Source organism: Salmo salar, chromosome 16 (genome assembly GCF_965601325.2).
Source record: "Salmo salar chromosome 16, fSalSal1, whole genome shotgun sequence".
NCBI classification, from domain to species: domain Eukaryota; kingdom Metazoa; phylum Chordata; class Actinopteri; order Salmoniformes; family Salmonidae; genus Salmo; species Salmo salar.
In genome coordinates, this window is record NC_138306.1 from 44,238,054 (window position 1) to 44,249,584 (window position 11,531).

General features: G+C 42.4%; 1 protein-coding gene across 1 annotated transcript; it reads left to right on the forward strand.

Annotated features, from left to right (window-relative positions):
• The first annotated feature begins 1,164 nt into the window (after positions 1-1,164).
• Positions 1,165-11,271, forward strand: LOC100194656 (transmembrane protein 38A-1). The gene is made up of 6 exons (NM_001139740.1): positions 1,165-1,356; positions 5,622-5,778; positions 6,015-6,199; positions 6,368-6,455; positions 6,908-7,025; positions 10,421-11,271. Exons 1-6 carry the CDS (start codon positions 1,233-1,235, stop codon positions 10,631-10,633), a joined length of 885 nt encoding a protein of 294 aa, NP_001133212.1. The 5' UTR covers positions 1,165-1,232; the 3' UTR covers positions 10,634-11,271.
• The last annotated feature ends 260 nt before the right edge of the window (positions 11,272-11,531 follow it).

Consider the following 11,531-nt stretch of genomic DNA (forward strand, 5'->3'; position numbering starts at 1 on the left):
CCTGTTCTGTGAGCTCGCAATGAGTCGTCAAGCCACGGAGCAGGAGGGGAGGATAGGGGACATAGAGAGTCAAAGGATGCAGAAAGGGAGGAGAGGAGGGTTGAGGAGGCAGACACGTCTACACGTGCACATCTACACGTGCATTTCATAGGCTTGTAGCTTGGTCTTTGTAGCTTGGTCTAATGGTCCACACATGCTATCAGCCATCCAATAAACTTGAGGAGTCTTCGAGGAATTAAATTACGTTTTAGGTTTTCAGCTAAATAGACCCTACGTTTCTCATCATTAGGCCAGTTAAAAGACCGAGGGGCCATGAATATAATACATGTATTATATTCTATTTTAGCCTATGTATTGCAAAAAAGAAATGGGAGATAATATCTAGATGCTTTTTATAGTGGAGATCAAGTTTATACATTTCCAGGGTTGACGAGACAGTGGATTGCATAGTGAGATGGAACAGAGTAAATAGACATTTTGACGTCATAGATTTAGCCGGTGGTAACCTGTGAAATAGACACCGGCTGGAATGCGGTTTTAACCAATCAGCATTCAGAATTAGACCCACCCGTTGTATAATTTAGTCTGTGTATTGCAAATGCCTTTATTGTTGGCCACCAGATCCAGTCAGTGGAATTGTATTTCTAAAGAAAGACATATTAATCTGTCATAGTTTCTATAAGCATATCCATAAGATTCAGTACCGATTTTTCACATGAGGTTCCAATGCCAATTAAATTAGGCTACCCACGATTTAGGCCTATATAAAAACGTGTAATAGTAAAATAGTGTCATGCGCATCGTCTGTCCTTTCACTCTGCTCTCTCTCTCTCTTTGTCTTTGTGTTATTTGCAGAGCACTATAGTAAATAGTCAATATCTTTCTTAGGCCAGCTGACCTTCAAAGATTTCATTAAATAATTTATAGCGATGCATATCTGATAAAAAATCGGGATCCGAAAAGAAAAGCCTAACTGTCATTTTTCAACAGCAGCGACGAGTTTGGGAAGTCCTTTAAATGGAGTTGACAAATAAAACCTGTTGGCTTAGAAAAAACGCCCGGCCGAGAACAAATTATAAGGCTGTGCAGATGAGGTATATTAATAGGTTGGCTTGAGTGTCCGTTTTTACTCGTGAAGACGAGGGGCTTCGTGGCGAGTCGCGGAACAACTGACATTCTAGTTACGCAGTGATCATATAAAATACATGCGGTAGGGTTATACATTTTAAATCATGGACGTGTTGGGAGTCCTCAATTTAGGCGATGTTGCCCAAACTTTCTCAAAAATTGGAACGTTTCCAGTTTTTGATCTCGCTTATTACATCGTGTCCATACTCTACCTCAAGTATGAACCAGGTAAGTGTTTTTTTTTTTTTATCCCTATAAATGCACGTTCAAAAAATGAAATCAACAATGATTGTGAGGTTGAGAGTAGTTTATAATTATGTAGGCTATAGAATATAACACAGGTCAACGTTGAAATAGATGGCTATATTGACTAGGTTATAACCAATATGAGTTGTCAACCTCTGGAAAGTATAGCACCTATAGATACATGCACCTATACAAGCAATACTTTGGCAACTGATAGGCGTACTATGGAAGCCATAATACATTTTTGCTAAATTAATTAACCCTTTATTTGTCTCATAAATAACATTTGCAGCAGCAGCTTGGCATATACCTTGAGGGAAGAATAAAGAAACCACAACAGGAGTTAGATAAACCCAGTTTTCTTTAATACCTCACATTTCCCAATATTTAACCCTGTAAACAGACAGGGTCTATTGTATGAAATCTGATAGAGACCCGTTGCATACCAAAGCTTTGGCCCCTATGCAATAAATAGAATGTCCTTAAATAGAATTTCAGTGGGCTACACACAACATAAATTATCCTCTGCTTTAGAGCAGGCTTGTTCATAGACATTTTGTAATGGTGCATGTTTGTAAGACCTCATTGACATTGTATTAGTCAGAAGTGAAACCCACAATACTCAATAATATTTTCAGTCTAGCCTCTTAGATACAAAGAATATGGGCAAAGCACTTATGTTGTCCTCGAAAGGAATATGTCTAATGAAATGCCAGCACTACTCCACCCCTCTGGATCTCCCTTGTTCACACACAGAATGGTAAACTGAATGAGGAATTGCACGTTAGTTGATAAATTACTTTGAAATATTTTATTATTTACTTATTGACACCGTTTTGTGTTATAAGTACATTATAGTGGCCTATAAAACCTTGTGTAAAAATACTCTGATTCCCTACTTTGACTCTTTGAACAAACGTTAGCCAAATTATGGGTTAGTTCATCTCCAGTAATGGTCGGGGAAAAAACGAATGAGTTCCTAGATCTAGATCTATGTAAACCAATCTCTGAGAGACATGTTGGAAGTGGTTCCCTGGTTCTCACTACATGGTGAAACCCATGAATGAGTTTGGGGGCTGGGGATGTTAAGGGTCAAAGTTAATGTCAGGCCTACCAGTTGCTTTGCGAGGCAGGAAAAGAAATCGAGCAATGTGTATTTTTAGGCCACATTTCTAGGGATCAGTTTTCTGTCAAACAGCAGGCTAATCGCTCCTCCACCCAGAATCACATTTGTTATTTTAGATCTTGACAGTTCTGACTTACATATCCTGATTTACTTCACAATGTTGCAATGATCTATAAATGTTTCATTGTAGTATCTTTGGCCTTTTTAAGTTACTTTGTGGTTTGTTTGATTGTAGAGCAAGACTTGATTTCTCTTTCCTCATGACCAGTAACACTCATGAGTAAAGTTAATGAATAAGTGAGTAATGGATGAGTTAAAAGACCTTCTCTGCAACTTTGTCCTTGAGTAACTCACTCAATGTTGGGAGTTGGTAGACATGTGATATGGGGATGAGAGCTAAGGAAGAACCAACCAAAACATAATATACTGCTCAAAAAAATAAAGGGAACACTTAAACAACACATCCTAGATCTGAATGAAAGAAATAATCTTATTAAATACTTTTTACTTTACATAGTTGAATGTGCTGACAACAAAATCACACAAAAATAATCAATGGAAATCCAATTTATCAACCCATGGAGGTCTGTTTTTGGAGTCACACTCAAAATTAAAGTGGAAAACCACACTACAGGCTGATCCAACTTTGATGTAATGTCCTTAAAACAAGTCAAAATGAGGCTCAGTAGTGTGTGTGGCCTCCACGTGCCTGTATGACCTCCCTACAACGCCTGGGCATGCTCCTGATGAGGTGGCGGATGGTCTCCTGAGGGATCTCCTCCCAGACCTGGACTAAAGCATCCGCCAACTCCTGGACAGTCTGTGGTGCAACGTGGCGTTGGTGGATGGAGCGAGACATGATGTCCCAGATGTGCTCAATTGGATTCAGGTCTGGGGAACGGGCGGGCCAGTCCATAGCATCAATGCCTTCCTCTTGCAGGAACTGCTGACACACTCCAGCCACATGAGGTCTAGCATTGTCTTGCATTAGGAGGAACCCAGGGCCAACCGCACCAGCATATGGTCTCACAAGGGGTCTGAGGATCTCATCTCGGTACCTAATGGCAGTCAGGCTACCTCTGGCGAGCACATGGAGGGCTGTGCGGTCCCCCCAAAGAAATGCCACCCCACACCATGACTGACCCACCGCCAAACCAGTCATGCTGGAGGATGTTGCACGCAGCAGAACGTTCTCCACGGCGTCTCCAGACTCTGACACGTCTGTCACGTGCTCAGTGTGAACCTGCTTTCATATGTGAAGAGCACAGGGCGCCAGTGGCGAATTTGCCAATCTTGGTGTTCTCTGGCAAATGCCAAACGTCCTGCACGGTGTTGGGCTGTAAGCAAAACCCCCACCTGTGGACGTTTGGCCCTCATACCACCCTCATGGAGTCTGTTTCTGACCGTTTGAGCAGACACATGCACATTTGTGGCCTGCTGGAGGTCATTTTGGCAGTGCTCCTCCTGCTCCTCCTTGCACAAAGACGGAGGTAGCGGTCCTGCTGCTGGGTTGTTGCCCTCCTACGACCTCCTCCACGTCTCCTGATGTACTGGCCTGTCTCCTGGTAGCGCCTCCATGCTCTGGACACTACGCTGATTGACACAGCAAACCTTCTTGCCACAGCTCGCATTGATGTGCCATCCTGGATGAGCTGCACTACCTGAGCCACTTGTGTGGGTTGTAGACTCCGTCTCATGCTACCACTAGAGTGAAAGCACCGCCAGCATTCAAAAGTAACCAAAACATCAGCCAGGAAGCATAGGAACTGAGAAGTGGTCTGTGGTCCCCACCTGCAGAACCACTCCTTTATTGGGGGTGTCTTGCTAATTGCCTATAATTTCCACCTGTTGTCTATTCCATTTGCACAACAGCATGTGAAATTTATTGTCAATCAGTGTTGCTTCCTAAGTGGACAGTTTGATTTCACAGAAGTGTGATTGACTTGGAGTTACATTGTGTTGTTTAAGTGTTCCCTTTATTTTTTTGAGCAGTGTAGTACACACACCGTAACACTTTATAATAACTTTGATTTACATTGACATTTTTGTCATTTAATAGACGCAGTTATCCAGAGCAACTTACAGTTAGTGCATTCATCTTAAGATAGCTAGGTGGGACAACCACATATCTGTCATAGTTAGTACATTTTCCCTCAATAAAGTAGCTATCAGCGAGTGTCCTGTGTAGCTCAGTTGGTAGAGCATTGTGCTTACAGTGCCAGGGTTGTGGGTTTGATTCCCACCGGGGACCAGTATAAAAAAAGTATGAAAATGTATGTACTCACTACTGTAAATGACCCAAGAAAATAAAAACATGCTGTGGGATTATTTAAGATACTCTTTGAAGAGGTATGTTTTCAGAAGATGGGCAGGGACTCTGCTGTCCTAGCTTCAGGTGGAAGCTGGTTCCACCATTGGTGTGCCAGGACAGAGAATAGCTTTAAATGGGCTCAGCGGTGGGCCGACATCCAAGCTGAGATATCTGCCAGGCACGCAGAGATGCGTGTCGCCACCTGGGTGTCAGAAGAAAAGTAGTTGAATGTAATCCGCATAGCAATGATAGGAGTGACCATGTGAGGCTATGACTTGGTGTATAGAGGAGAGGGCCTACAACTGAGCCCTGGGGGACACCAGTATTGAGAGTTTGTGGTGCAGACACTGCTCCTCCCCAATTCACCTGGTATGAGCGGCCTGCCAGGTAGGCTGCAATCCAAGAGTGTGGAGAGCCTGAGACACCCAGCCCTGAGAGGGTGGAGAGGAGGATGGGATGCTTCACAGTGTCGAAAGCAGCGGATAGATCTATAAGGATGAGAACAGAGGAGAGAGAGTCAGCTTTGGCGGTGCGGATAAGCCATAAAACAGTAATGAATAAGCATTAATGAACAATTGATAAACGATGAATAAATGTGTTCTTCATGCTTTACTAACATTTAGAAACATTTGTAAGCATGATCAGCATTACAAATCATGAGTATTTATTACATTTCAAATAATTTATGAAGCGTTTATAAACATTTATAGTGATTTATAATGGATTATTTATGAAAGTTACTATAGAGTGTTCCCGATGTATAATCTGACTTCATGTGAAGAAAATATCGAAATTGTTATTCTTCTGCAGGGTCAGTAGAGGTGGCTCGCAAGAGCCCTGTGGCCTCTTGGCTTTGTGCCATGCTCTATTGCTTTGCGAGCTACATCTTAGCAGACGTTTTGCTCGGAGGTTGCCCCCTGGACTATTTTCAATACAACAGCCACATCCTCCTAGCCTCCACTATTTGGTAAGATCTTTAAATGGTTAATGTTCTAATCTTCGTCATTGGTTACATTTTTGCTTGAGAAACTGCAAAACCTTTGTCTGTATATGCCTAGGATTGTTGAAATAGGTCAAATTCAATTCGATAGGAAATATTTTGAAATTATTTTTTAAATGTTATTGTTAAGTAACCTAACCACCACCTCAACATTAAATATGTACTCTTTTGTTTCTCTCTTGTTCACTAAAATGTAACAACAGGTACCTAATCTTTTTTTGCCCACTGAACCTGTTCTACAAATGTGTGGCTTTCCTGCCTGTAAAGCTTGTGCTGGTAGCCTTGAAGGAGGTTGTCCGCGCTCGTAAAATTGCAGCCGGCGTGCACCATGCCCATCATGCCTACCATAACGGCTTCCTCATCATGGTCATCATCGGCTACGTCAAAGGTTGGTGTCTCACTGCACTTCCCCCCATTGCTACAGCTGTGACCTGTAGGCCTTTCCTTGTGTGTGTTCATTTTGCAGGGGGAGGAAGGCAAAACGAAGATAAGACCAGAGAAGCAAGATACAGACCTTTGTCCTAATTATTTGTACATTTTATTTATATCCTCACAGGGTCAGGAGTAGCTCTCATTTCCAATTTTGAGCAACTGCTTCGTGGTGTGTGGAGCCCCGACACCAATGAAATCCTCAACATGTCATTGTGAGTTGGTTTCCCTTACAGCTCTGTGGTTTATGTGTCGCCGCCTCCTCTCATGAGAGATTTATTTTAGATGTCTGGTTGTTAGTAACCTAAGCTGTTTCAGGGCGGCTCGGGGTTCCGGCTCTAGTTTTTTAATTTGTTTTATTACAGCAAATAATCTGATATTGATATTTCCATCTATTACTCATGAAGGTATCAGGTATTTCAACAACTTGATTTGAAGGCATTCAAATGCATTGACTGACTCTCTAGGTATCTAGGGAACATTTTATGTTCCCTATACAATATACAATATCAATATCAAGTTCCCTAGATGTTCCCTATACAATATCAAACACTTGTAATTTGGGCTGGACTATCCCTCTTAAAGCTGACCAATGGATAATAATGGATTGTTTTTTTAATCAAGAGACGTAACTTTGCTTTATTTTCATAAAATGTTCCCTCTCCAGCCCTACTAAAGCCAGTCTGTATGGAGCCATTCTGTTTACACTTCAGGAGGCACACTTGCTTCCCGTGTCCAAGAGCACCCTCATCTGTCTTTTCACTCTGTTCATGGCTACTACCAAGGTAGGTCCTGAAGTCCACCAGTTAACACCATACTTTTACTCAGGGATTGGGGCAAATATGCTTTAAATTGTGCAAATGAATTAACAAAAATGTTTCTGGAAAATAATTGTCATTTTCCAGTTCATGGATTCATTAACTGCCAAGAAAAAGGAAACACCAACATAAAGTGTCTTAATAGGGCATTGGGCCACCAAGCCAGAACAGTTTCACTGCACCTTGGCACAGATGGGTTAGCTGACAACGTCACTAAAATGATGTGCGTGCTTCCATGGGGCAGAAGTCAGCGTGTTGTTCTGTTGTGATTCTGGATAGCCAGACTGATAGCAAGAATGACAAGAAACTATTATGTGGGGAATCGTTTCAGCTCCTTTGATCTTGTTCTTGATTTTTATTTAGAATTTTTATTGAACCTTTATTTAACTAGGCAAGTCAGTTAAGAACAAATTCTTATTTACAATGGCGGCCTACCCCAGCCAAACCCGGACGACGCCGGGCCAATGGGGTGACACCCAATCACGGCCGGTTGTGATACAGCCCCTTGATACCATGTCTTATTTTGAGGTGTTTTGACAGATTTTGTTCATGTCAGTGCTAATATGGTAAAAAAAAACACTAGCTAGCTAACCAACCAACAACTGTAACAATGTATTTAAGAGACAACAAGTGTTCATTGTGGAAACAGAGTTATGTTCTCAATAAACATTGGAGGCAAAATATTTTATTTATTTAACTAGGCAAGTCAGTTAAGAACAAGTTCTTATTTACAATGACAGCCTACCCCGGACGACGCTGGGCCAATTGTGCGCCGCCCTATGGGACTCCCAATCACAGCCGGATGTGATACAGCCTGGATTCGAACCAGGGACTGTAGTGATGCCTCTTACACTGAGATGCAGTGCCTTAGACCGCTGGGCCACTCGGGAGCCCCAATATAGCTTCCATGTTGTCAGAAATCTAAGTCAACCCCGTCTGTTTTGCCCCATATTTGCACACGCGTTGGTTTTGTTGCTAAACAACCAACCCGTCTATAGATTCTACAAGTGTCTGGAACTCTATTGGAGGGATGCCACACCATTGTTCCATGAGAAAAATTCCATTATTATTTTTTTAATGATGGTGGAAAATGCTGTCTCAGGCGCGGCTCCAGAATCTCTCTGGTGACTGAAACAGCCATGGCATATGGTTTACATCGTGACCTCTCGTGCCATGTGGATGAGGGCATTGTCATCCTATGGGGGCATAGCCATTGTAGCCAAAATAATGTCCTGCCCAGCATTTTTATACATGACCCTAAGCATGATGGGATGTTAATTGCTTAATTATCTCACAAACCCCACCTGTGTGGAAGCACCTGCTTTCAATATACTTTGTGTCCCTCATTCACTCAAGTCTGTTCATTATTTTGGAAGTTACCTGTATATTCTTATTCTGAACTGATTTTTCAATGGAATTGATCTCAACCCTACTACTGTAATACAATGAACAAAAATATAAACGCAACATGCAACAATTTAATTTTCTTTACTGAGTTACAGTTCATATAAGGAAATCAATTGAAATAAATTAATTAGGCCATAATCTATGGATTTCACATGACAGGGATACAGATATACATCTGTTGGTCACAGATAACTTAAACAAAAAAGGTAGGGGTGTGGATCAGAAACCCAGTCAGTATCTGGTGTGACCACCATTTGCCCCATGCAGCGCGATACAACTACTTCGCATAGAGTTAATCAGGCTGTCGATTATAGCCTGTGGAATATTGTCCCACTCCTCTTCATTGTGAAGCTACTGGATATTGGTGGGAACTGGAACATGCTGTTGTACACGTCGATCCAGAGCATCCCAAAGTTGCTCAATGGGTGACATGCCTAGTGAGTATGCAGGCCATGGAAGAACTGGGACATTTTCAGCTTCCAGGAATTGTGTACAGATCCTTGTGACATGGGTTGTGCATTATCATGCTGAAACATGAGGTGTTGGCGGTGGATGAATGGCACGACAATGGGCCTCATGATCTCGTCACGGTATCTCTGTGCATTCAAATTGCCATATATAAAATGCAATTGTGTTCATTGTCCTTAGCTTATGCTTAGCTGCCCATACCATAACCCAACCGCCACCATGGGGCACTCTGTTCACAATGTTGACATAAGCAAACCATCAGTCTGCCATCTGCCCAGTACAGTTGAAACCGGGTCTGTGAAGAGCACACTTCTCGAGCTTACCAGTGGCGTAGGGTAGCCTGGGCCTAGGAGACGTACTGGTGGCCAGATGTACTGCGCAGGCATACTCCTACCTGGCTGTATGCCCACTCTAGCACGGCACTTGCGAGGGGCTGGAATCGCTCGCACCGGACTGTGCGTGCGCAAGGGCGAGATCGTGCGCACTTCCGCATAGACCGGCGCTCTTCTGATCCGCTGCTCCCCATAATAAGCACGGGGAGCTGGCTCAGGTCTATTGCCTGACCTAGCCACACTCCCTGTGTGCCCCCCCCCCCAATTTTTTTATTGGGGCTGCCTCTCGCACTTGCCAATCGGCGCGTATAATGCCTCGTAACGTCGCCGCTCCGCTTTGGCTGCCTCCAGCTCCTCCTTAGGGCGTCGGTATTCCCCAGCCTGGTGCCATGGTCCTGCCCCGTCCAAAATTTCCTCCCATGTCCATGATTCCAGATACCTCTGCTGCTCCTTCCTCCGCTGCTTGGTCTGTTGGTGGTGGGTAGTTCTGTCACGTTTGTCGTAAAGATGGGACCAAGGCGTAGCGGGAATGTGTATGCTCAGCTTCTTTATTATTGAGAAGAAAATGAAACAAAACAACAACGATGACGACGAAAAAACAGTCTCGTAAGGACAAAATGACTATACAGAGAAACAACTACCCACAAATCCCATGACAAAATCACCTCTATTAAATAGGACCTTCAATTAGAGGCAACGAGGAACAGCTGCCTCCAATTGAAGGTCAACCCAATAAACTACGCATAGAAATAGAACAAATAGAACGAACATAGAAACACATTAACATAGAATATAAACCAAAACACCCCGAAACACCCTAAACAAACACCCCCTGCCACGCCCTGACCAAACTATAATAACAAACAACCCCTTTTACTGGTCAGGACGTGACATTGAGAGAAATAAGCTTTTTGTTCATATGGAACATTTCTGGTATGTTTTATTTCAGCTCATGAAACATGAGACCAACACTTTACATGTTGCGTTTGTATTTTTGTTTAGTATACTTACCTCTGACATCCTATTATTTACTATTAGTATTAGCAATTAAACACAATTGATAGTGATCTTAAACTATGTTAATTTGGTTGTCTCAACTAGAAATTACGCAAACTAAGCAAATATTTTCACACTGATGATTTGTAATTCTCTTAGGTGATCTTGACCGCCCGCCATTCTCACGGCTCTCCCTTCGTCCTCATCGAGTCTTGGGTGTGCCACTTGCTCTTTGGCTCCCCTCTTGGAGGTGGTGAGGAGGAGCACCATGCCAGCCCTGCCCCAGCCCCCGTCGCCCCCGTCTCACCAGTCAAAACTAAGGAGGAGCTCGGCGAAGGCACCCGCAAAAGGAAGTCCAAGAAAGCCGAGTAGAACACAAACTACTACACCAGTGAAGGTGGGAAAAAGGTCCCCCATCAACTAACTGCATATGATTTCCTCTCATAGTCCAGCCTTCTATTTAGACATGATGGAGTCTCCCATTCCTTGCTGTGGAAAGGGGCAGTTTGATGTTTACCAAATGAGCAAATGAGCAAATCTATTGAAGCAAATGGTGCTTTCTATGACATATTACACAGTATGGGGATTCTGTAAATAGCTCACAGAAGTCAAGTCAAACACTTAAATCTTCCTTCCGGCCAGTACATACAGTATAAACATATTTATTTACGTATTTATTTTTCATCTGTGATTATCTGTTACTGTGTGCAACAGCACGAGGTGAACAGTGAACTGCAAGTTACTTGATTGTTTTAGGATGGCCTTTGTTACAAGTACTTCTTGCCGTAAGCTATCAATGGGTTTTTGGTTTAAACCTTGTCAGACCTATTTCAGTAATGTAAAGAAATTGGATCAAAAGCACAATCTGACCCTAGATCAGACAACAGAATGAATCAGACAATACAACAGAATATGAAGTAAGTAATATAATGTGAAGAATATATGGCTGCTTTTTACAAAGTAAACAAGTGAAATGCATGTCCTTTATTAATAAAGGCAAGTCAAAATTCTTACGTGGTGACACTTTTTGATGAATTGTTTAGTAAATGACATTGTTATATGTTGTTAACGGTTACCAAACAGAAAGTATGAGGTAGAAAGCTATGCATTCATACAGAATTGTGCAACATCAAATTACAATCAATTTTGTTTGCAAAAGAGAGGATCTGACAGAGCTTAATAGTAAGGAATTATTTTATAACATTTTGTTTTTATATTGAAACGTAAAAGAAATCAATAAGGGCAAATTGCCACTGTACCCATATACAAC

Coding starts and splice junctions, on each gene's coding strand:
- LOC100194656 (NM_001139740.1), top strand. CDS start 1,233: ATGGACGTGTTGGGAGTCCTCAATTTAGGCGATGTTGCCCAAACTTTC. Junction 6,200..6,367: donor CATCATCGGCTACGTCAAAG/GTTGGTGTCTCA, acceptor ATATCCTCACAG/GGTCAGGAGTAGCTCTCATT. Junction 7,026..10,420: donor TGTTCATGGCTACTACCAAG/GTAGGTCCTGAA, acceptor TAATTCTCTTAG/GTGATCTTGACCGCCCGCCA.